The sequence below is a fragment of the Siphateles boraxobius genome, unplaced genomic scaffold (assembly GCF_051911475.1).
Source record: "Siphateles boraxobius isolate OS27281-9 unplaced genomic scaffold, OSU_SipBor_1 56, whole genome shotgun sequence".
In the NCBI taxonomy this organism is placed as follows: Eukaryota; Metazoa; Chordata; class Actinopteri; order Cypriniformes; family Leuciscidae; genus Siphateles; species Siphateles boraxobius.
Genome location: NW_027509182.1, coordinates 7,803,130 through 7,829,997, shown reverse-complemented (window position 1 = coordinate 7,829,997; position 26,868 = coordinate 7,803,130). Strand labels below are relative to the sequence as shown.

Here is a 26,868-nt window from a genome sequence, read left to right as displayed (position 1 = left end):
TCATTCCAATTGAGCACTTTTGGGATGTGCTGGAGCAGAGATTCACATCATGGATGTGCAGCCGACAAATCTGCAGCAACTGTGTGACATCATGTCAATGTGAACCAAAATCTATGAGGAATGTTTCCAGCTCCTTTTTAAATCTATTCCACTAAAGATTAGTGCAGTTCTGAAGGCAAAATGGGGTCTAACCCAGCACTAGCAAGGTGTACCTAATAAAGTGGCCAGTGAGTGTTTTTTAATGCTTTTTGCATTTTCTTTCAAATCCTTTATGATGGAACTAATATGAGATGGAAATCAAAACAATATTTCAATGCTTTTGCTGGCATTTAACCATCTACCTATAGGTCGATGAACTACCGTGCCAAAACACTAGCCAATGAGAAATTTTCTCTGTAAGCCCCGCCTACACAACTTAAATTCTGCTAAAGCACTAAATGCATGCTTTCTATTTATCTAAAATTTTGACTTTGGCGTAACTTTATTTTCTCTTAATTCATGTTTAACTGAGTTATGCTCAATATTGGGCACAAATCCAGTTTCATAGTGCATATCGGTATATCCTGCCTACGTAGGTAAAGACATAAACAAAAGACAAACACTGTGTCAAGGGACGTTTCAACATATGTATTTAAATCAAACACATTTAAATATATTATAGATTAAGTACACATATATGTCAGAAAACATATTAGTGGTACATAGTACCAAAAGTCGTTTGTCTGTTTCTCGTCCACATCTCAATGAGGTCCAAAGCAATAACTTCATGTCCAAGTACGCATTTCAAAAACAGTCATCATTGAGATTTGCTTAGACAGAGTTTTGACATATCATACAAAAAAAAAAAAAAAAGACAGTCACCATAAAAAGAGCTAACATTAATATATGGCGGGAAACCAGGAATCCACATTTATATAGAACGGGGATAAACATTGCAGTTCAGTTTGCGCAACTCTACAGTCTAGAATCAGATTTTAGGTGGAGTTCTGCAGTCAGGGAACATTCTCCTGTTCCCATTCCAGTTTCAAATGTAACATCAGTCACTTCAGCTCCATGAGAGCGGGACAGAACAGTCTCAGACACTGATTGACTTACATCCACTATGGCATACCATAAAACTGTACATAGCCACCTTGGGTATTTCTGCATTTTTGTTTTTCTCTTTATTTGTACTAAAAAAGGACCTAAGCACTTAACAGCCACTCTTTAAAAAGGTGAATGAAAAAGAAAGATAAAAGAGAAGTGTGAGATAAGAACTAAGATGAGGAAGGAAAAATCTTCGTAGACCAGTTCATGTTCAGATTCCCGTGTGCTTCATGTTGGTCGACATGGTAAAAGCTAAACACAACAGCGACTCAGGTGGTTTTTGAAATTCCACAGCTAGTGTCAGTGTACATTCAGTCTTGTTCTGTTTGTCTGCTGTGTGACAGCTCGCGCTTGTTTGTTGAGTGGTTTATTTACGTCGGTACTTTAACTCTTTTCCCACCTCTTCAAATAATAAACACAAATCCTTCTGAGTGCTAGAAATGATGGGGTAGATCATACAGAAATCTGATTGTGGCTATTAGTGTGCATATCTAAACACTCAGGCTCTCACACACAAACACATGCAGGAAGTCACGGAATGCCTCTTTCGGTCCTCACTGATATGTTACCGCAGTTCAGCTCTGTGTTGGTCTTCAGGTTGTTTGGGCGACAGGGGGGATGGTACGAGCTCCTTCCACACTGAACCAGAGGCTCATAGCTGATGAAAACAGAACAGATCAGATTCTGCACACCTTCTGAAGATTTTAAGACAGAAATTTAGAATCACGAGAATATAGAATCAAACCAAAGAAGTACGCCTGCGATTCTAAAATAAGCCTAAATTGGCTATGAATACACACCAACCATGCAAAGTTCACCTAGTAATGAAAATTCTGGCATCTTTTTCTCACCCTCGCTTTGTTCCAAACATGCATGACTTTCTTCTATTGAACCTAAACAGAGATGTTTGGCAAAATGATGAACAAAAAAATGTGGTTCACACGGGGCATCAGCTTCAACGCTTGACGGAGGGTTTGTCTGAAGCTTGGTGCTGACGCGACCGTCATAGTGACAACGCAATTGGCTAACGTCTGCGCTAGATATTTGCATAGGCGATTTAATTGGCTGACGCCTGCGTTGGTGCTTGAAAAGTTCAGTTTCAACTTCTGCCGCAAGCAACGCAACGCAACACGACACAACGGAACCCACAATTCAGTTGGGCAACGCATGTCGTAACCCATTCAAAGTAAATGAGAAGCTTTAACACCGTCGCCCTGTGTGAATGCACCATTATGCAGCATCCAAGAATTAAGAAATGGATAATGTACATCCAGCCAGTTATAGCAAAAAAAACCCCGACAGGCGATAACAACTGACTGGACGTACATTATCCCATTTAGTACGGGCCTAAATAACTAGACATAACAAATTGATTTGAGTTAAATATCTATTAGCTCACTAAACGCAAAGCTTCCGCAAAGAAAAACAGTTCCTAGCAAGCAGCTTTGAGTCTAGACCAACAAACAAAATAAACATTTAAAGCTGGGACATACCAAGTCAACGTTCAAAGAACTAGTGGCGACGATAGCTGACTGTTGTCACCTCTATCTCAAAAAACCTGCGCTTAAACACACCAAAAGGACTAAAGGCGACTGTCAACTAGCATCTGCGTTCTGCGCACACGTGTAGTAAGTAAATATCTGTCTATATCAGCAGGTATTCTTTATTCTTTATTTCAAGGATATCAATATATCAAGGTATCAATAGTCCATTTTCGTCATTCAAAAAGGGAAACCGATTTTGAATATCAATCATGCTGTCAACTTTCTTCATTCCAGTCGGCTCATGTCATTATGAAAATATTCATGCATTTGAATGCTCAGGTAAGATGACGTAAAATTAGATCAGCCTTCTGTCTGTACCGTTTTGACCTTGCTCGCTTTTATCACTTTCGCTTTTATTCTAGTGCACTGACTTGTTCTGTAATGCCGAGTTCAAACAGCACGATTTTCAGAGTAGTCACTGTTCTTTTCACACTGCATCTGGGGTAACATTCAGTTCAGAAGTGATTAGAAAATAACCCAAGATCACGTGTGTGTGAGACCGGAGTTCTCGTGCGAGACTGATATTGTTATTTAAAATGATAGCCTGCAAGAAGCTTGCGATCCAAATTGTCTGTGCGCTGATTTGCAGCGAAAGGGAGAAGAAAAAAAACTGATTATGCAGGAGGAAATGGTTGGGGAGACTAGGGGAGCAAGGACTGTGTGTTCTGCAAAGAGAGTTTTGGGTAAATAAATAATTTTGCAATGTGCTGCTGTTGCTGCTGGTCAAGCAAATGTTTGTGCTTTGTTTCCGTTTGAAATAATTGTAAATATATCTATTATATATCCCTGACTGATATTCTGGTCTATAACTCCTCCCCGAACATACCGCTGTCCTGTTTCTTGCTCTATCATTGGCTGCAGATGTATTTTTCAGTCAGAACACATTCACACAGCAGGATTTTGATTCATCGGCGATTCTCTCAGATCGCGTCTTTGATAATTCACACTGTGATTGTCACTCACGTGAACGAGCACCGATTTGCCTATGATTTTCGGGCATTTGTCGGCGATCTCACAAAACCTGTCGGCGAGCGAAAATCGGGCCTAAAATTCATATTTTGCTTTTCACAAAATAAATTACGTGGACGTTAAATATTGATTTGAGAAGAAACCGCTTTAAAATGTTACCTGTTACCTGTTATTATCATCCTGGCAAGAAGATGACAATATTCCAGTGCTATTAATACTAAAATCCAATTTCATTTTCAAGGAAATTGCTAGCTATAAAAAAAACTCAAGCTGCTTTTGTATTAAACAAATGAGAGCGAGTCTGCAGTGTGATATGGCAGACATGAAAGAAATGCCAGCTTCAGATACTTGGGACGAGCTGTCTATTATACAGCGACTGACCTATCAGAATCAAGCATTCCACAGAGCCGTGTAATGTGTCATTTGGCATCGCTGATGTCAAATTTTCTGTCACATTTCCTGACTCACTATATTAGGTTTTTTTTTTTTTTTTAGATTGACAGCACCTGTCTCAATCCAACTTCATTGTATGATAAATGATGCACCAAAATAAAAACAATCTAAACCGAAGACATATATTCAGTTTCAAAAGTAGTTTTAGAGGACCTAATTAGCACTTCTCTAATAATGTATATTGACTTTTGCAGTGTCACACAACACAGATCAGCAACATGTAAATATGTCAGAAGTGTGGATGCACTTCACCACTACCAAACATGTACATATTTAAAATATAAAATAATGAGAGGTAACCTGTCATATAAACATTTATTTTGGTGCATCACTATGCAAATGCAGAGCATAAAGATTGAGGAATCACGTTTGTTTTCCAGAGAATAAAGTAAGTCTGGGTTTGGAATGACGTGAATTAAATTACAGAATTTTCATTTTTTGGTCAACTCTCGCATAAGTTCAAGCATGAATGCAAGACAAAATAATATTTTGTACTTTTGTTGACTTTACTTCAGGGCTCTCATGGTGTCCCTGCTGCATGACATCATTAACGATCATCTTTGCAATCTTCCATGCCATCTCTTCTTGTGCCTGAAAACAAAAACAAAGTCAATATATCATGAAGCATAACAAGCTTAAATCAATTACCACTGATTAAAAAGATGGCACATGTAATAGGAATGCAATAAGCAGGTGCACACCTCATCTGAGTTTCCTTGCACCCATTTCTTCATTGCTTGAGAGAACATGGAACCTGTCAGAAAGGAAATAGTGAGAGTGAGTGAGTGAGAGATGGACAGAGCAGTGAATCCTGCTTTCCACCGCTCTTCACCACAATCACCCCACATCACCGACTAATAGCCATGGCAACACTCTCCACACAAAAGCACTTCAGCATGTCATAACTAAGAGCCAACTCAAAATACACAACATGTGCAAGTATGTTTAAGTGAGAGAGATGAGAAAAATCAAATGTGTGTGTGTCTGTGTCTGTGTGTCCTACCCTTGGACTTCTTCACATCTGGTTCTGGCTCGGCCTCTCTGATGAACTGGCCCAGCTCATTCACCTTTCCAAAGGTCATTCTTCTGAGATGAAAGCGAGACACAATGAATCTGGATCTGAATGTTTTGTGTATAATAGCAATCCTTAACAATAAGGATCTTTTTCTGCTGGCCCAATCGGACCACGAAAAAAATTTGAAGTACATATTTTTTTATCAAGTGCTTATTTTTTTCATCTACGTCAGCCTGAAATCATGATCATATGCATGCATTTTATTTTTGTTATTAAAAATAAGAACATAGAACCAAGTAATACAGATAATATGAATAAACAAAAGAACAAAGGAACTAATTAAATAAACTACGATGTACAATAGGTTACATGTTAGAAATACAGCATAAATTAATAATCAAATGTAAAAATAAAACACTGCATAGTCTTCTCTATACAAATTAAATATAAATTGATTCTTATCAAAGATTCAAAGGTTATTCAGTCAAGAGCATTGTGTGATTTTCTGTCTTGTTTGATTAACATTACTGAAACGGACGGTAGAAGGTATATTTGTCTACTGTCACTTTAAGTCTGAATGCATGGACCGAATACACTGACAAATATATGTTTTTGGATTTTTCCTCCTGTTTAAGTTCAATTACGACATAACTGACTGTTTATGACAATACTCCACACGATGGACACTTTTACATAATTGTGTGAGTGTATTTGACCATTTAAGTGCAATAAGCCACGAAAGACAACTGAATTCGGATTGCATGCTGTACCCAGCTTCTCTAATGATAAACACTTTATATCCTAGCCACATTATATATCCTCATACCGCCCAGCCCTAAAGGAAGTATGGGGGTTTCAAACCCAGACTCACCCAGCATATGGTCTCTGGTAGAGAGACTCAGGGTCCAGACTGGCGATGTCCACCGTTATCGCCTCATCGAAGTTCTTCAGGATCTTGATTGCTGCTTTTTTAGAACCTTGCTGGAACCGGAAGTAAACAAATTGGGATATCAGGACAGTTGCTCATACTTTCAGCTATATTCCTGAAGAATCTTTGTATTATTATAAAAAAGAGCCATGTGGTCTTTTTGTGCCACCATCGAACCAGTGAAATCACCTGGGCTTGTGACCCTTCCGTGACGCCTGAGTTGCGGTCGCCTTCCTGGGTCCAGCCCTGGTTAGGAGTGTTGGCATTTCCTCCAATAAACTCGTCCACCCGTACTGAGTTGATAAGGTCACTCAAATACTTGTAGTAAAGGTTGCTTGACAGGAAACCTGGCATGTAAACCTGATTTTGAGAAAACAAGAAAACTTCAGTATGAATTTCCTTCTCAATACAAACCTACCATCTTTATCATCCCTTGCACACATTTACATGAAAGTGTTGAGACGAAGTAACCCACCTTCTCCATGGTGGTCCAGGCCTGTCTTAGTGGAGTGTTGAAGCAGTCTGGGAGAGGTCCACCTTCTCGACAGATATTGGATTCGATCTCCATCCGTACAGAGTCACCAAAACCCAATGGATTTGTGGCTTGGAGTGAAAAATACCTAAGGAGAGCATATGAACTGTCACGTCTTCTGTCTACCTAACAATACCTAACCTAGAGTAATCGTTATGATGTTGAGCATCAGACCAGAATATTACAATGATTTCTGAAGGATTGTGTGACACTGAAGACTGGAGTAATGATGCTGAAAATCCAGCTTTGCATCACAGGAATAAATTACATTTAAAAATATATATATATTAAATTGTAAAAATATTTCACAATATTACTGTTTGTACTGTATTTTTGATCACATGAATGTAGTCCTGGTGAGCAGAAGAGAAAAAAAGTTTCAAAAATATTACCAACACAAACATTTGAATGGTAGCGGTAAAAAAAAAATTAAAGAAAACACAGCAAGACAGCGTGGAACAGAACAGAACAAAGTTGTCCAAATATATCCTAACTATCGTACCACCAATTTAAAAAAAAAAGGTTAAAAAAAGCGTACAAAATCTTCACAACTCAATTCACTGAGATAATTTGATGACTAGTCAGTTAGTTGACCATCCTGATGCATCTCTAGTACTAGACAGAAATAATGTGCCAAAACAGAAATAATACTGAATTTCAGATAGGACATACTTGTCATAAAGGATCATGGCATCATTCTGGGCTTCCTGTCCGTCATACTGGCCTTTCTTGGCAGCCAACTGATCTTGAAAGTTTTCTGCAGCCAGCCAGAACTGCAGCACATTCATTGCGTCCTCCTTCTCCATGTACTATTTTGACACACACGCACACACACTTTGATTTAGGTTTCAATCCCACTTTATAATCCCTTGGCACTTTAAATGTACTTGGACCAGAAATCCATCAAGTTTTACGCACACTTGCACTTTTGGGGAATTCTGCCTTTTTGAAACAGGTTTTGGGCAGATTGTCGAGCTCAGCATATTTCATGTGCTTATACAGCTCTATGCATAAATTCAACTTGAAAGTGTGTTTAACAGGAAACCTAACATCTGGACTCATGAAACACTTAAATCCAATTTTAAAGCGCATTTAAAAAGTACAGCACGTTATATATAAAATGCATATATGAATGAAAAACAGGAATATTGGGGTTTTTAAATGTAAAATTCCTTTAAACATGCTCAGAGGTAGATGCCTGTTGGTCAGTCATGAATAAGCGTCCTCACCTCAGAGAAGTAGAAGAGGGCTGACTCGCAGAAAAGGATGTCCGCCAGGAACACAGAGCCACTGGTCAGCACCTCGATCTGGTACTTACAGAAATAATGGCTGCGCAAGAACTCGCTAAAGTGCCTGTGAAACAGATGCCAGACACGTCCATGTAAATACAGAAAGAAAAGTGACTGCATAAACAAATACATTTCAAATAAATAGAGAGCAAAGAGTCTCACATCATTCATTAAGATAAGGCCTGTCAATTTAATATGTCAATTTTGTATGATTAATTTATAAAACAGTAAAATAAAAAATGAAATCCATTAACATAAAAATTAAGGTAAAATAAAAATTCATGCCCCCTGTCCTGTAAATAAATTAAAGTGCCACCTCCATGCAAAGCATATTTTCCGGAGGCAGCACAGCCACAGCTCTACACCTAGCAAAAGCAGTTTGTGTTCAAAAACAGCTAGAAGGAGAACAAAGGAATGAAACAAAATATATTTCAATCATCACAAATCTCTAATTAGTTTTAGCATGCTAATGGATATGACAATGTTAAAGGTAGGGTAGGCAATTTCAGAGAGGCTAGCAATGTTAAAAATAAATATAGAAAGTAGAAAAACGAAATATTACAATGTCAGTTTTTTCCAATATCGAACCACCATAAATCTTAATATGCATGTATGTGTGACTGGCAGGTAGGTCATCCTAACATTGCATTTAGACAGACATTTTTTTGGTCCTAAGACTTCCACAGAAGGTAGGTAAAACATTTTTTTAGACCACTTCTGTTATTGATTGCTATCAGGATGCAAAGATAGTTTCAACTTGTATGGCAAAAAGTGTTTCTGAAAAACATTGCCTACCCTACCTTTAATGTATTTGGTCTTGGTGGACTAGATCTACAAATGCTGTTGTGTGTGTATATGGACTTGCTATTGCAAACAGATACACAGACAAGCTGCTGTGAACCTGTAAGATATGCTGCTGCTGCAGGAATAGACATACATAAATCCCTTTGCAGATCTAGGCAGGTGGAGCTGGGGGAGGTGGGGGGTTTCAGAGGAACTGCAGGACCACGCTGAACCAGAATATTTAAATGCTGAGCAAGAGGCCAATCAGCTTGTAGTAAATGATGTGTCAAACACACCTGAAGCAGCTAACTGCGCGTTCACAACGCCGCCGGCGAGATTGACAAAATTCGCTCTCGCCACCCTGCCAGCGAAGCTGTGGAAAGATTCGTGGACGCTCTGATGTAGATCGAATGCTTGGTCTTTTTTAAAACTTAATTTAAAGGGGCCGCAAAGCAAACAAGCATGTCGATCATTATTTTTGCAGAAAATTGATAGATGGAAAGAACTTAACAATTATAGTGACATGTTTGCTAACAAACTAAACCAATTAAAAGCCATGTGTGTGGTGTGGCTTTTGTGTTCATGGTTAAGTTCTATTCAAATTTACATTTCCGCAGAAAAAAAAAGTGTATTAGCGCTGAAATCTTGCCTATAAATAGTGTTGCGCGCCTTCTTATCAACTTCAAATGATCAACATCTATTTTGCTTGGGAACTAATGTGGTCGGAACCAAAGTTTACAGGACTGCGTTCTCTGGAATTCTCTACATTCTGATTCGTTGCCGCCGGTTGCCTCCAAACCGCATCATAGCTCATTACCATAAAGTTGACCAGATTTCAACTCTCCTCGCCGCTCTCACAGTCCATGTCGCGCCGCCCTCGCCGGAGCTCGCCGCCGGCTCTCATTGAAAATGAATAACTTCCGGCCACATTGACGCTCTCGCCGGCGGCGGTGTGAACGCACAGTTAGAAAGCTCTTCAGAAAGCAGGTTGGATATAAACTTTGCAGGGCAGTAGGCCTCCAGGAACAGTGTTGAAGACCTATCATCTAGAGTTTTGTGACTGAACTAGATTTAACTTGAGAGACTTTTTTAAAGCTAAAATAATACTTCACAGTGTTTGGTATAATTTATGAGACAACGCTTCCCCGCCATTGACAGAATATTCTGGCTTTTCGTGTTTTCACAGTTATACGGTAGGGGGTGCTATTACACCTTCTGAGAGAGAATTGAATATCCTGATCAAAACACGGGCGAAGAAGCAGCAGTAACAAGCTATAGCATTAGGTAAGCAGATACATATGTAAAATAATGCAATCATCAACATTAAACAGCATATAAATCAAAACTGCCCAATGTTACCGAATGAAAACTCGTCCCAGGAAGCTATATTGAATATATGTAGCTATATATATGAAGCTATATTAAAACTGATTGTGTTGTTTTTTTTAAAGCAGTGTCTGTTCTTTTTTTTTTATTATTGCATGTTCAGATATCCATACAACAAAATATTCTGGGGGCCATGAAACTTTTGTGAAAATTATAAAAAATGCTGGCGCTGGCTGGCAACTTTTTTCAAAAACGCTGGCGGGAAAAGAGTTAAAAAAACACTTAATGCTCATGAAAGGCCAAAGACATCAGTCTGCATGCTTACACAGTCTGCCTCTTGAGTACATTGCATGTAAAGAATAAAAACTGATAAATGTACACTATAGATACAACAGCAATAATTGTCAAGGACAGGAAACAGAGTGAAATTACTTACTGTTGGTCAATAATGGAGAAAACAACAGATTGTGCAATGACGAAGCAGTTTGGGTCCACCTGTCCGTCCTCACCACAGATTTTCGCTGGCAAAAGCAAAAAAAAAATTTGATCTACACTATCCGAACAGAAACCCTTATTAAAAATGTCCATTCCAGCTAATCAAGGACAGTCATTTTGAGGATATGCAACATAAAAATGCACTTAAATTAAAATATAATGACAAGCATCCAGAGGATGATTCCATAAAACCAGGCGCTCAGTTACTAATCACACAGTATCTCTTTTAAATATATTTTTTTTGTTCAAACACAGAAAAAAAAATTGGAGTAGTTCTTAAGCAGTCATTAAACACAGAGGTCATTTGTGATAAGGAATTCTCTTACCCACAATGTCGTTTCGCATCTGTTCGGTGATGGGAATAGGCCTAGCAGCATCTGGAGATATGTACTTGGTGAAAATGTTAACAGCATCCCTCTCTATACCTATAAACAAAAAAATATGTGGAAATTGAAAATGGATAGAAAGGAAAAGATGCAGGACATATCAGAATCAATCAACCTTTATTATATTCAACATCCCTCTTCACAGAACTGTAATAATTCACATTTCAACCAAGGCTATTTATCAAAGCCTCATGTGCGTTTTAAGTGTCACTATTAATCAAACAAATGTCTAGTGCAGTTAGAGCAAAGGCCTAGGGACAAATCGTACGTCTACACCTTGTTAAACATTACTATCAAACTCAAATACAGGATGTGCATATTTCATACTGAAGACCGTATTTGTTAGAGACACCAGAAAACTAAATATTTTACAGAAGTATATGTTTATGTATATAGAAGTTTGAATTGCACCATTGTGCATTTATATATATATATATATATAGACACACATACATATACAAGTTCACATCTACATATACGCACGCACACACATACATATAAGGTTTATGGTTGCCGATCTGCCATGAAAAGTAAGACTCTGTGTTTAAAGGCCATGTTGAAAGTGTTTGGGTTTAATGGGTGTCTGTCTGATAAGGAATCTCATCAGAGCATGTTTAAATGTTGAAGCTCTTTTCATAAAATCTATATGAGGCGTTCAGAAAATCCAGATCCAGCCTAGTAAAATGCAATGAAGTGGACAAAGATGTGTTCCCTTTTAAGACACTGAATACTCTCGGTGCAGAAGCCAAGGGCTGATAGGATCTGACTCCCCTTCTAAGCTGATTTGATGTCTTTCGGCTCAACTGACTTTTTCCATTCACCGCTTTTACAGCTTGGAGCTTCTTTGTATTAGCCATAAATGAATACTCAGCTCTTGACTTCTGTTCATTGTAGTCCACTGCCAAGATGCTAAATGGGATCATTTACCAAGCCTGCACAATAAAACCAATGCCCCGTGGATATTAAAAGTCATCGTCTGATACGAAAGGAATATGTTGTAATGGTAAAAAGCCACTAACCATGAAAAACTAATTGTAGTTAAGCACATGCTCTGGAATGCTCTGTTTAAACGAAAGTTTAGGGTGCAGTTTTTACATAATTACTAATGAATACTGAAAATACTGCAGTTTTAAGGTTTTTTTGTTTTTAAATTGACTAATGAGGTCATTTAGATCCTCTACTGATAAAACACCAAATTTGCAGGTCAGAGTTCAAAAACACAAAAAAATGTGGTACTGAATTATCAGGCATGCCTGTACTGTTTCTAAAGCATTACAATAACATTGAAGGGATACTCCACTTTTTTGGAAATAGGCTAATTTTACAACTCCCCCAGAGTTAAACTGTTGAGTTTTACCGTTTTTGAATCCATTCAGCCGATCTCCGGTTCTGGCGGTACCACTTTTAGCATACATCATTGAAGTGGACAAGACCATTAGCATTTCTCAAAAAAAAAATGACCAAAGTGTTTCGATATTTTTCCTATTTAAAACTTGACTCTTCTGTAGTTACATTGTGCACTAAGATATGGCTAGGAACTATACTCTCATTCCTGCGTAATATTCAAGAAACTTTACTGCCGTACCACATCGTGCACTAAGACCGACGGAAAATGTAAAGTTGAGATTTTCTAGGCTGATATGGCTAGGAACTATACTCTCATTCCTGCGTAATAATCAAGAAACTTTACTGCTGTACCATGAGTGCAGCAGGCGTAATAATATGACGCAGCGCCTGAAAATAGGCTACCTTCCGTCAACTGCGCTGCGTCATATCATTACGCCTGCTGCACTCATGATACAGCAGTAAAGTTTCTTGATTATTATGCAGGAATGAGAGTATAGTTCCTAGCCATATCAGCCTAGAAAATCTCAACTTTACATTTTCCGTCGGTCTTAGTGCACGATGTGGTACGGCAGTAAAGTTTCTTGAATATTACGCAGGAATGAGAGTATAGTTCCTAGCCATATCAGCCTAGAAAATCGCAACTTTACATTTTCCGTCGGTCTTAGTGCACGATGTAACTACAGAAGAGTCAAGTTTTAAATAGGAAAAATATCGATTTCTCTTTTTTTTTTTGAGAAATGCTAATGGTCTTGTCCACTTCAATGATGTATGCTAAGCTATGCTAAAAGTGGTACCGCCAGAACCGGAGATCGGCTGAATGGATTCAAAAACGGTAAAACTCAACAGTTTAACTCTGGGCGAGTTGTAAAATGAGCCTATTTCCCAAAAAAGTGGAGTATCCCTTTAAGGTTAAACATCACATGTTTTAACATGAAACTAGTGTGAAAAAAATATACTTGCTTGGGCAGAGTTTTATCTTTTAACTAGTTTCACACTAAGTTTTGCTTTTGTGTCCATGTCAGGAGGATACCAGGAAGGGATGTGACATAACTACCTGGAAAGGAATTATGATGATAATAACAAATATCCAGAGGTTCACCTAAAGGACTATTTAGACAATATGAATCTCCAGTAATAAACATTTAAAAGTGCTTTAACAAAAATACAAGCTTCAAATTACTGCTTCATATTGTAAATGCATTATTGCAAACACGTTTTCCTTCTTTAATTGAGGGAAGGGTCAATTGCTGTATGTGGGAATCAATAGCATACCACAGAACATTCTACTTGAGCAGCATTTAGCTCAGAATGTTCTCTAAAGGCCCATTCACACCAACACCGATAACTATAAAGATAACTATAACATAATAACTATAATAAATTAGACATCCACACCAATGCACAGTATTGTTCTGTTTATTCTAAGCACATGCCACAGTTTTGACGGCTGCTTTAAATGCTCAAGCTCTTTTATCATTCATGAGCTGGAAAAAAACGTTCTGAAAGTGATTCCAATGATATAGTTTGTCTGTATCATTGTATCGTTACAGTTGTGGTGTGAACTCTGCCATTATTTTATATTTAGAACTATATTTAGAATCATATAATCTTTAGTCATCAGTTACAGTTATCGTCTATAGCTGGAGGGATTCAGTGCAGGAATAATGTCAAAACAAACAGCTAAAACACTTGAAATACAATGAGATTACATTGTAATTGTTACATCGGTACTCACTTTTCATAAGTTTCTCAGAAAGCTCACGGAGACCACCAACAGACTGGCCTTTAACTGGAGTACCTGTCCTGGAGGAGGACTGCTTGGTGGGCGTTTCTGATCTTATGGTGGGCTGCAGGTGGGGTGTCCCAGGCCGGGCCACCCCCTCTGAGCTAACAGAGTTCCGGTGGCCTATCAGAGCCCCGGTATGAGAGTTAGTGTCCTGAGGGCTGGGGGTGTGAGGTCTGGAGGATGTCCGGGAGGAGAAAGGGTCCTCTTCATCTCCCTCGTCCAGAGCTGAGGGCCTGCTGGGGTCTTCTGGGGATTCTGGGGAGTCTGGAGATCCCAGAGCTGTCGCCGGCTCAGCCAAGGTGCTGTGTTTGACTGAGTTGAGGCTGTGTGCTCTGACCCTCGACCAGCTACTGGACCGAAACCTCTCAGCCTCAAGCCAGAAGCGGACCAGGTGATCAGCTGAGCGAGTCTCCATAAACTGTATGAAGTAGGGCATGGCCACATTATCTCGCAGGATCTGGTCTACGGTTTTAGAAAGTCGAGAGCGAGTCTCTTGAAGATGGTAATTGACACTGGAACGACCTGAAAACCAAAAACACTTTTTAAACCCCAGTGCTACAAACCATGTTTCTTAAATCGAGAGATAACATATGTAAGAAGAAGTATTAATGATTTTTTTATTGCCAATGTGTAAGGGTGGCACGATTTCGATTTTAAATCGAAATCGTTCAAAATTAATTCACAATCTCGAACTTCAAATAAAAAAATGGAATCGTCGATGCTGCCACGCCCCCATGTCACGTCCGGTCGGCGTGCCAAGCGGAAAAAAACACTCGTATTGAAGTGCTGCGAGTCTATGGTCAACCTTCTCTAACTTAGCTACAGCCACTCAAAAGATAGCATGGCAACTGCAGATGCAGGAGACCCATCGACAGAACTTGAACCCCCTCCTCTTTCATTGAAGTCGCAGATGTGGACGTTTTTTGGATTTCCAGTGAGTTATGTTGACAACGTTCGCGCTTCAAAAAAGCCACAGTTTGCCGACATCCCAAGTCTCACGGAAGTTCCGGCAGTCTCCCGCATATTGATAGCGGCTCCCGGATGCACGCAAATTAGTTAAAATCTTCCGGAATCTAGAGTGAGCGAGCAAGAGCGCACATGCGAGACAGAAAAAACTGTGCTCCAAACCGTATAGCGCGCACACGGCAGAGAGGGAGAGAGCGAGAGACCTTGCGTGTGTGCCTCATGAAGCGCATGTAAGACAGAGAGCATCCTGATTGGCCGGTTTCGGCTTTAAAAAAAGTAAATGTAAAAATCGAGAATCAAATCGATCCGTGACCTTAGAATCGAAAATTTAATCGAATCGAGGATTTGGAGAATCGTGACACCCCTACCAATGTCTGAACGGCTTGTACGGAAACTTGAAAAACAAGATCTTCCCAGACTTCCTAGATTGTATATGAAAGCCTATAGACTGATTTTAATGTGAAGGACTTGGGTCGTAAGTGGGGTGACCACCTGGTTATTGCTCTGTTGCAGGACAGTAGATGCCATTTCATGAGACAATTATTGAATTCTATTAGTTGGAAAGCCTATTTGCCATCACGTTGGACGATAACATTTTAAATCACCAATAAGCTTTTTTAATTGTGCCAATAAGCTTTGTGAATGGCACTCACACAATACAATTTAAATAGCCCATTTACCCTACAAAACCTTTTCAGTGGTTTAAATGTGTCTGTCATTATTGTATATAAAACAACAAAAGATAGCATTAATTGTAAGGAATCAGGATTAATAGCCTATGTATTCAAACTATACAGGACTAAAAGACTATTCCGTGTTATTTTACATTTGATTACTTTTTTCCGTTTCTGCAGTATTTCTGAATACTAGGGTTATTAGACCTAAACTTTTCTCTTTATTTCATGTATTTATTTGTGCTACTTTTTTCAATTTAATTCAAAGATTGAAATCAAGCCTTCTTTTGTTGTGTAAACTAAAAAAAATGACCCCATTGTAAAAACACAAATACAATTAGTGAGCAAACATTTAGCTGAGCGTATTTTTAAAAATTGTCTAAAAAAACTCCCCCCTCAAAATTAACCCCCCATAAGAATAACCTAAATGGGGATTTCCCCCCTATTTTCCAAAACGAAATTCAGGCCCTGATTCACTCGTTTTTTTTAATCTTCAAAAAGCCTAAACACTCCCAATAATCAAGCCGTTTGGATTTTCTGAGCAATATGATGTCATATTGCTCATGCTCCGCCCACGACCACTGACAGACTGTCCCGTATTAGCATATTTCCGCCCTCAGCCATTTGTATACTGTCAGCCATGGCAGCACTTTATGTGCAGACACGTCCCATAGAAGAGAGGGGTGGGATGAGCAGTTGCTCATTATCATTTAAAGAGACATGCACCAAAACGGGTCGCTGTGAACAGAGCTGTTTTTGAGGAGGTAAAAGGGTGTGGTTTTACACAACCATTGAGGAATTTTAACCAAAGAATGTTACAAACTTAACATCAAGACCCTAAAGAATCATACCAACTTGTGGAAAATGGGCATCCGATGCCCCCTTTAAGTACCAACTTTTATACAGCTTATTTTCCTTTATTTGCCTATACAAACATTAAATGCATCCAGTGCATCTTGAACTTGTATTTTTTGTTGGATCTGGCAGGTTTGATCGGGATGTTCTTATTCAGTAAGTGTCCAGATAAAGTTGTGGCTGGTGTAGCTGTATTTCATGAGTTTCAATGAGGTCCACACAATTACTTTGCCCCATCCAGTCATCCACAGCTGAAAAATAGCTCTCTACGAATGCGTTGATAGGTAATTTACACACTCTAGCTAGAACATGACGGCTTGATAAATGGATTTTGAAATGCCAATTGCATTTTTTGCATTTATTATATTTCTTATTGTATTATTATTTCAGGGAAGAAAAATAATGCATAATTTAAATGAGGGACACTCCTTATGTCTTGTGGGACACGAGACAAAGCTCCCAATTTTGGGACTATTCCGGATTCTAGTCTTAACGGCCACCAGTGTTGCTAATAACAAGGGTTTCTGAATTTCCACATATAACCCCCTTAAAAACCCAACACGTTCTCACTCCCAACTCGTCACATTATAGCTGTATCCCAATTCAGAGTCTGTATCCTTTGAAGGCCTCGAAATTTGGACCAGGCTTTGATAAACAGTCTAACGCACAGTGAATTGTCTTTGTGACAGCTGCCATTGACAAGTGTTTGTACTGGACTTTTTTGAAAGTTATATTAAAATGCCTGAAAACAAAAACAGGGTATGCCTTGGACCGATTCTGTACATATTAAAGAGAATAAACTATATAAAATCGCAAGTCAAAATTTGAACCGCTTGGTTTTTTTTCATTTTTACATTTGTATAAGATATTTGAGTAAGTTGAAACCCAATACTTGCATTTAAAAGTGTAATCTGGCAATTTCTCAAAAAAGTGAAGGGTAGGCTAGACCGTGACGGATCCATCAGTTGTATCCTTAATTGCCCAGTATCAAATAACGTATTTCGAGGCTGCGTTTGAAATAGGACAGCCTTCATGATGTGCAGGGTACTCCATTGCTATTTATACTTTCATAGTTATTTTGGAGCACCTAACCCCACCTAAGTAAGTAATAAGTACAGTCACGGTATTTTCTGTAAAATACAGTTCACGGGTGTATTTTTGAATTTTTGAAAACTGTAAGTTCCCCTCTTTTCTTCATATATAGATATCGGATGGCTTTAGAGGAGAGGAAAAACTGAGCAAAACAAAACACAAATAATAACCAATAAATAAATTATAAAACATAAAAAATAACCAACCAATAGTAGGACTGTTCAATATTGGAAAAAACACTTAGTATTAGATGTTTGTTCAAAAACCCTAAAGTATGAATGAACAACAGAAATGATGCCTACAGCAAACACCTGTCTAGCAGAGCACCTTTAATGCCTCCAACTCAAACCCATGGGATCTCCGGATCACACCCAGTGATCTATTACTTCTTATACAGCAACTTACAAAGACTTTGTTCCATAATAAACACATACACAAAACAAATCTTATAATAGAGCAGTGACCTGTTTGGAATGCTTTGAAAGGACACACCTTCCTGTTTCAATACCACAGGACACCAGAAGATGGTTGAGATGTGAATCTACTAAATGATTCCAGTATCAGAACGCAAAGAAGAAGGGTACTTGAGCCAGAAAAATACCAACCCTCTCTGTGTGGGTGACAACACGTTAAGATTTGACGTTAGAAGCATTGTCTTTACCAAGTCACCTTGCAACACTGGTTTGTCAACCAAAGGCTGTAAAAATGGTACAGTAAAAACTTGACAATTGATCTAATGAATAGATCTAATGGGACATTTTACAGTAAAATACTGCTCCATGTACAGTTTTTGGAAGTAAAAAAGAACATCTTATAAATGTTCTTAAGTCATCTTATAAATTACAGTAAAAATCCATATTGTGTAACACTTAACTTTTTATGGATTTTATTTAAATAACTGTTTCTGCTTATTTTTGTCTTGTCAGTTATGCACATTAGTGTTATATCTTAAGTGGTTAAATGAATGTTTATTGCATTATTTTAGTGTTGTGTGTTAATACCATGATGGGTTTTGTATTTGTGTGTATGACACTGTGCGCTCCTTCTAAATATTAGCATTTACCTCAGCTTGTGGAAAAGCTACTTATGATGAAGTTTGATTCATCATTTGTTTTTGTCATTACCACCTGTGATCTTAAGGTGGTTGTCAGTATATTGTAACGGTAAAAAACGTAATTTAGTAATTTGGTATATTAACATTATTTCCGTTAATTAAATATATGGTTTGTTACGGTAAATTTAAGTTCAATCTGTAAAATTAAAAATGTTGCTACAATAAGTTTTTACAAAAATTGTTTTTGTCCATGCATTGAGATGCCATGGCTTTTTTTCATTGGAATTTTTTCCAATGACGCATTTTTGCCAGCTGAATAATCAACAAAGTCAATAGTCAAACAAAATAATCAATCAAACAAAAGTCAAATCAATAATCCATCCTTCCCAGCTTCCCTTTCATTAGTGATCTTTTATATTTTGACTTCTATCATTTAAAAGTTGATATAAAAACTGCCTAATGTTCAATTAAATTTTTTGCTAAACCTTTGTTTTTTTTTAAAGAGTCACTAAACCCCTGGTCAGAGCCTGACTCCACCCCCTGGCAATATTTGAAAAATGCTGGAAAAGTGAGCAGAGCCCAGCGTAGGGGGGGTTGGGGTATGGGAGGGGGTGCACCTGAGACCATCTCCCTGTAGGCAAGGGCGTGGTTAACAGGTACCCGCTGACTTCAGAGGGTACCACAACTTCCAATAGGAAAATTCAACTGCAGTAGCCACCGTTCAACCTGAAGAGGGCAGCACTCAGACGTTTTTACACCATATATTGTAGAATTAAAACACTTTAAACGCAAATGTCAAAAAATGTACTCGAATCAATGAACAGCATTTATGAAGCTCCATTCTTACAGATCATTAACTAAAAAAAGTTGTTTTAGTGTATGCATTTTTCAAACATTTTAATTTTCATGAATTTTGAAAATTAATTCAATTAATTAGAAAGTGTAATATAAATATAATAAATATATATATATATATTAGGGCTGTCAAAATAACGCGTTAATTTCGATTAATTAATCTGAGAAGAAATAACGCATTAAAAAAAATAACGTAGATTAATCCATTCCGTTTTGACCTTTGCGGAGCCGTTCTAGCATTCATGTAAAAAGAAGGAGGGAGACAAGAACGCGCTGCTTGGATCATTGTTTGGAACATTTACTTATAACAAACGGAGTTCGTCAAACTCTAAAGTACCACATCAATGCAAAGCATCCAGGAGTGTGTGTGTGAGTCGGTGAGTGTGTCTGAGAGAAAGCGCGCTTGTGTGTGTGTTGTAACTTTTCACGCGCTCTCACGTCACACAACCATTTTCTCACGCACAGAAAAATCGCGAACCAAAGAGAGGACACGGAAACAGACAAGACAGAGCACGTTACTTATGATATAAAAAAATCTCAGCTCACAGATTCTGTTAATTTTACGAAAATCAAACAATACCGTTTTGGCGCTTGTAAATGTGACATGACAGATCCCTATAGCGGCACGTGAACCGATCATCTCTAGCTAATAGTAAATAAACACGAATGACCAATGTTGAAAGATGCAGAAGGGCAGCCTAAAACTTACCGAAATGTATATTCCTCGATCAATCAGTGTTTTTCAACCGCGAAAAGAGGTCAATAAAACAGCTGGAGAACAATTATGTCACATAACATTTAGCCCTAAGTTACCTCAGGAAATCCATTTCATGACCATATAGCATGTTATAGTTGGCTATAAAAAAAGAGCTATAGAGAGTATTTTTCAAAATTTATGTAGCCTACTAGTATATTACGTATGTATTATATTTTTACTTATATCAAAGTTGTTATTTGTAATAAACACGCATTATATTTAATTTGAGCTATTTTTAACCTTAAATACTACCAGCTGATATGGCTCTCTGTATTTTTACAGCATTGGGTGAGATTTTTTTTTCTTGAGAAAAATGAATGCCTATCTTGTGTACCTAATATTTATCCAAATGAGTCAATATTGCATCAAATCACAATAATTAAATTAAATTGAAATCGTGAAATTTGTGTCAAGCAATATAATAAAAACGTAGCTTACCAGAAATTGTACCATGTAAACATTGTAAGATTAATTATGCGATTAATTTAGATTAATTAATTACAGAGTATGTAATTAATTAGATTAAAAATTTTAATCGATTGACAGCCCTAATATATATATATTAAAATAAATTTTCGGTTTCGGTTTTCGGCCAAGTGCATCTTGAATTTTCGGTTTCGGCCCAAAATATTCATTTCGGTGCAGTAAATGTGGATTAAAAAGAAAAAAGAAAATATTAAACATATCCATTTAATATTTACAGGTTTAGTCTTTCTCTTCCTGGAAAACAGCAAAAAATAATGAAATGGTATAATAATCGCATTAACTAGGTGGTTATATAATAGTTGTGACAGGTCTATTGTGAAAAGAAGCACTTGGAGAAGAAACAGATAAACAGAACCGGACATATTCACAGTATCCGTTTAAAGTGGAGGAGTTTGAACAGGTTTCCACCAACCACAGAGCAATAAAAAGGTTAAGAGATTACGGCACTCCACGCCAGTGCGCTGCAAAAGCCCTTTCTAACACCCCAGAAAGCTTCACTAAATCCTCCAACTAATGTGAGAATTCCTGCTCCCTCGGCCGCTGACACACACCAGATTTCATGCTCAGCACAAATGTGTCTTTTGTGGTCCTGACTGTTTTATGCTTTTGTGTTTGTTAATATAACTTCAGATTATTTAATTTAATGCCATGTCAGCATTCAAAGCTATTTTCATGGCAAAAATGTAATTACAAAAATACAAATATCATTTAAATACAATAAAAACAAATACAAAAACAGCAAGTCATATTATACAAGATTCTTTAAATTAACGTATGATAAAAAATCCAAAACGGTTTCAGGCATAATCTTATTAAATATGTCCTTAAGTGAAGTAAGAAACTTCATAAAAGAGCATTCTGCTTTTATTAAGTCCAGGACAATCCAATAAAATATGTTTTCTAGGAACTATGAAAAGATTCCTCTGGCTGGAAAGCCTCTAATGAAAGTTCAGACTAAATCTCTCATTAATAAAAAAAGAAATAAAACCATTCAACACAAACGTTTTTCTGGACATTGTCACTATGTCATTGTCACAAATTTGTTTTCATTGCAAATTTGCCAATGCGGTAGCTTTTATTATATCTCATTTGGTCCATTTGTACAAGTTCACCTTGTCTATAGATGTTTTTTTTATGTGTGTGTAGTTGTGTTTGGTCCTGTCCTGTGATTGTACCGTTTATTTGTCTGTAAAACTGAAAATACTACAATAAATAGTATTTTCCTGGACACAGAATTAGCATTTAATTTTGAATGAGTATTGAATGGCATGTATAATTCATGGCTGATGTACCTAAGTCTCCGAAGTGTACTGCCTCCATGTGGCTAGGCTGTTTTTTGAGGATAGCAGTGCGGCCACGAGCAAACGAGTCCATGTTGGCTGAGATAGCATTGATGGCCACATGGCTGGGTCCCGCCGCCTCCAGGATAGCATGATGGTTACGCCCACTGAGGGAGGGGGAGTGGGGCGACACTGGGGCTGGAGACAAGCACACAGAGAAGGAACATTCATACCCAATAGAATTCTACATTTGACTCCAGTTCCAATCTACAATCCTGCACTGCTAATCTTGATAAGAAATGCTTACCACATGCTGATAAACCTCTACATGTCCTCTCCTGGCTAGATATTCATTTAAGTCTATAAAACCTGCAAAGCTGGGTATAGATTTTTTTAAGCAAACATTCTAGAGCGCATAAAGCTGTTATATTAAAAAAAAATCTATAATTTGAATCAAACAGCGTTAGCAGAATTTCTTTACATTTATGTGCAGAATGTTGAGAATGTGATTGTTTAGGACACATTGTTCATTTTTCCAAATAAACTCTGCAAATTGTTACACCAACCCTGGTCACTTTCCCTATTTGTTTCTTGTTGAGAGGCCAATGATTATCCATAATATTGTTCTAGATCACACTTAGGAGAGACCTTTTAAAATCTCAAATCAAAAATCATTTAAGTTTTAGGGGCAATTCACACAGAATACGTTTTATGATAAAAAGAAAAAAAACCTCACGGTCTACAGATGGATGATTTTTTAAAAGTTGAACTTTTAACATGAGTGTCATGTTTTTAGAATGTTATGTCATATAAAACTCTGAATTGGGAGGAATAGAATTGCAAGTTTGTATCACACTTTTTTCTATATAATACAGTAGAAATAGGATATAAACTCGCAATTCTAAGTAAAAAAAGATTTACATTTTATCTCACAATTTTGACTTTTTTTTCTTGCAATTCCAAGTTTATATCTTACAATTCTGAGAAATAATGTCGGAATTTAGAAATATATTCACAATTGCGTGAAAAAAGTTAATTTTGCGAGTTGATATCTTTCAATTCCAACTATTTCTCGCAATTCCTAGTTTATAACTTGCAATTACGAGTTATAAAGCTAGAGTTACAAGATATATAAACTCGCAATTGAGAGAAAAAGGTCAGAATTGTGAGATATAGAGTAACAATTACCTTTTCATTTTTTTTATTCAGTTGCAGAAACAAGTTTCCGTTGAACAGCAGCTTGCAAGCATAATGCAAAAAAGGCCTGAAAAAAGGCCTGCTCACAAGGACGTTAACTTTAAAGATATAGATCTAAAAATCATTCTAAATATAAAAGAATAGCAAAGTCCACACCACAACTATAATAACAATGGCACCAAGAAACTATATCATTGGAATCACTTCTAAACTTCTGAACTGAAGAACGATTAAAAAAAGACAGCCAATCAGAATCCATCCTGCTTTAAAAAGCTCATGCATTTAAAGCTGCAAAACGAGAAAAAACTGCAGCAAACAGAATGATATCATCCGTTGGTGTGGATGCTAATATAGCCTAGTTATTAGGTGTTCAAGCACTTTAGTGCTGAAAACCTATTGTAATTGTAAGGATTTTTTTGGAGATAAAAAATTCCCCTAAAACGCATCGTGCAGCCCAAACCGTAAGGCCTAGAGACTTGAAACTCGGCCAGATGGTAGGCCTCAATTGGGGACAACCTATCAGAGTATGACCCCGATTGGCCCATAGGTGGCGCTACAGCAACCAAAAGTACTAAATTGTACATAACTCCTAGACCATTTGACTCAAGAATCAAGGTATTTACACCACTGTAATCCTTGGCTCAAGACGGACAAGATGTATATCTCCGATTTCGATTTAGGCACCAAAAAAAAATGTTATGTTGAATTTTGTCCAAAACCTACTTTTGCAAACTAGTCCCTGTTTTTTCGTCCGATCGGAACCAAAAATTTAAATTGAAAATTTGCATTTGGTTGTGCAGTATCAGGGTCATTTAGAAAAGGGGCGTGATAAAATACGGTCAAAAGCCTTTGTGAGCATTTGTGACATAACATCATTAACAAGCATGCAAAGTTTTACGGAGATCGGACCATAGGTGGCGCTATAACTGTTAAAAAGCTTTAAAACCATATATGTCCTATGGTAAATTGCTTGTATTGGCTGTAAATGGTCTTTTCCATCTATTATGTCAGTGGTTAAATGTATGTTAAATAAAACGTAATGTCTTTTGATGCTTTTTTGCTGGCCTAAAAGGCCTTAACTGCTTGAACACCGATAAATGCTGCTTGCAGCTTTAATTATTATAGTTATCGTTCTTGGTGTGAACTGACCTTTAGTCCCTCACTTTTTTTTTGACACTATATTTCCAGTCTGGGTCACATGCCAAGCAACTGAAACTACCGGTATAACTTGATACAAATTAACCTTGTCTATTGTTCTACATTCTAGCATGTTCTATGACAGCCCACCACAACATCACAAAAGTTACTGTAAAGAAAAAGGACTATCACCCTCACCTTTGCTGGCTTTGGCATCTGCTGGTCTCTCAGGTTCCTTTCCTTTAGCTGTAAGATATAAGATAAAGAGCAGGAAATATCATTTATAATTTATGGCATCTCTTCTTGTCCTAATGATTATCCAGCACAGCAGCCGTTTGGGAACCAGTCACAGAAACCCATTATTTGAAGCAAAAAAGGCTGTTGCACCAATCCACACATCACTTATTCTTGAGTTTTTCCACTGCATGTTTTCTGGATTATTTGCATGGGGTGAGGCCTTGCTGGAGTGTCAACAATACAAAACACCAGTGGCAAACAAACATACTAGCAACATGGAGCACAAAACGACCAACATCCCAATCATTGCTGGCACGGCAGGAGTGCAAGCAAAGAGTGAGAATGATATTTCTCTTTACAATGAGCAGCATGTTTCTCATAATTCTCTGCTGTGCTCATAACATATGAACATATGTAGTCCCGGTAATTTTAGCGTTTTATCATTGTAGCGTTCACATTGGCATTTTAATTTTACCGAACATAAAAGCATAGGGAGGGATACGTTCACAATCTGATTGGTCGACTTTTATTAGCCTATGTCTATTTCGCTAAATATGTCTATTTGGGCTAAATAACCTCGTTGTATGTGCATAGCCTACATATGATGGTATTTTGACCAGCTGAGAACATGAAGATCTTATAAAATGAGTAAAGGAGTTAAAACAGCGTCAGGAATCCCTCCCTCACACACAAATGAAGATCTGCTGCGAGGAGACCTGGTTCTGATGCCTGTACCGAACTGTGATGGGCAACATCGCGACTACGACGAGACAAAACACGTTCGTTTTAATCTAACCAAACATGCCAAGTGTGAACACACCCATAGTCAACCAGGGGGCCGGGGCCGGGGATGGGGCCCACTAGGGGGCCTCAGCAAATTTAAATATCTTAACATAATCTTCATTAAGAAGCTTAACAATGAAACTAAAAATATTGATGTACAACATTAAACTGACAGGTCTTTGAATTTATTTATTTTTATCAGCTTAAATTGTAGGACCTTCTAAATTTTACTTTGACAAAGGAGGCCTTTGAGTAATAAAGGTTGAGAACTGCTGGTCTAAATGCAATAGATACAACATTTCCATTTGACTTTTGACAATCTAGCTTGTTTAGGCCTATACCATGAGATAAAGATGTGAATGAAAGATTCCTTGTCAAAAACAAACTGAAATGGGATCAAACAAGAATTAAAAAAAATAGTTTTTGCTTCCATATGTTTATTCAGGATATGATTCATACAATTATGCTTGTTTCATATTATGATATTCCAACATGAGTTTTTTTCAGGCATAGCTAGCCTGTCAGACGACTGACACTACACCATATGCGTGTTACTTCGAACATCTAAAACAACGGGGTTTTTCCAGGAATCAGCGTTGTTTCAACTAAAGCATTTAACTATAATTAACAAGTTTTCATGTGGCATCTAAATATCAAAACGTGCACTCGAATAGGGATCCAATCCCTCTAGCTGATTTACACGATGTGCAGAAGATATGCATATGCATAAAAGGGATTATATGGCCAACATAACGAATAAAAGCGTTTCGATGTCACATTCATAAGGACGTGAGCTCAGCATCGGACCAGAAAAGCCCAAACTGTCCATCATCATGGAGCGGAACACTTCCTTACCTTTCCGCCTGAAGAACGACATGATGAATCTGAAGCTGTAAACACTCGCTCAGCTCAGAGACAACATCCCGAAAACTCCCGAGTCCCTTCATTCATAACACTCTATCGCGCACAGCTTTCGCGTTGCTCATCCACATCTGCGCTCACTGTCAAACCCGAAAAATTTCCAGTCCATTCTTAGCTAGCCCGGTCGCCATATTGTCAATAAACGCCTCACTTCCGGAGTTTCTGCGGCACAGCGCTTCTGCTGGAATTATGGGAAAAGACCTGACAAATCAAAAGACTTAATTCCCATACAGGCCACATAAGATTCCTACTGTCTGGTTAAGAGGATACTGTAGAATTAGACTTGACTTGCGAGGTGACATTTACAACATGTCTCTGGCATCACTCGAGTTGCTGTAGGAGGGACTTAAATTGTCACACATCATCTATTGCAACTCAATAATTGTATTCGGACATTAAATTGATATTTTATTCAAATGACTAGTATGAGGCATACATATAGCCTATTCAACTACATAATGGTAGATTTATTGCAATTGTGCCTTGCCAAGTCTGATTTCTCTCACGGTTCTTTTCTCCTATCTGATGGAGTTTTTATCCTTTCCTGCTTTTAACAGGATGGTAATAGCGTCAACAAATAAAGTCGCGATTATATCAAAATTGACTACTCTTATATTTTTAATAAAATATTGGAT

General features: G+C 37.7%; 1 protein-coding gene across 4 annotated transcripts; it reads right to left on the bottom strand.

Moving 5' to 3' along the window:
- Positions 1–612: 612 nt before the first annotated feature.
- On the bottom strand, positions 613–26,555 carry akap10 (A kinase (PRKA) anchor protein 10). 4 transcript variants are annotated; one of them, XM_077206600.1, is made up of 15 exons: positions 26,168–26,555; positions 24,491–24,538; positions 21,971–22,156; positions 13,889–14,461; positions 10,747–10,845; positions 10,362–10,446; positions 7,757–7,880; positions 7,200–7,336; positions 6,471–6,615; positions 6,185–6,355; positions 5,939–6,048; positions 5,056–5,138; positions 4,754–4,806; positions 4,548–4,643; positions 613–1,744 (listed from the first exon to the last, which is right to left on the bottom strand). In XM_077206600.1, the coding sequence occupies exons 1-15, from the start codon at positions 26,187–26,189 to the stop codon at positions 1,739–1,741; spliced, it is 1,938 nt and encodes a 645-aa protein (XP_077062715.1). In that variant the 5' UTR covers positions 26,190–26,555; the 3' UTR covers positions 613–1,738. The 4 variants fall into 4 exon arrangements, with proteins under 4 accessions (XP_077062715.1, XP_077062717.1, XP_077062716.1 ...); XM_077206602.1 differs by having other exon boundaries at positions 4,563–4,643; positions 26,168–26,548; XM_077206601.1 differs by having other exon boundaries at positions 5,056–5,135; positions 26,168–26,544.
- Positions 26,556–26,868: the final 313 nt, after the last annotated feature.

Bases quoted from the DNA above. Each gene is read 5' to 3' on its own strand.
- akap10 (XM_077206600.1), bottom strand. From the start codon at position 26,189: ATGTCGTTCTTCAGGCGGAAAG. The intron at 7,337-7,756 runs GTGAGGACGCTT...GTGTCAAAATAG, and splicing joins CCCTCTTCTACTTCTCTGAG to TACATGGAGAAGGAGGACGC. The intron at 6,616-7,199 runs GTATGTCCTATC...TGCTCTCCTTAG, and splicing joins GCCATGATCCTTTATGACAA to GTATTTTTCACTCCAAGCCA.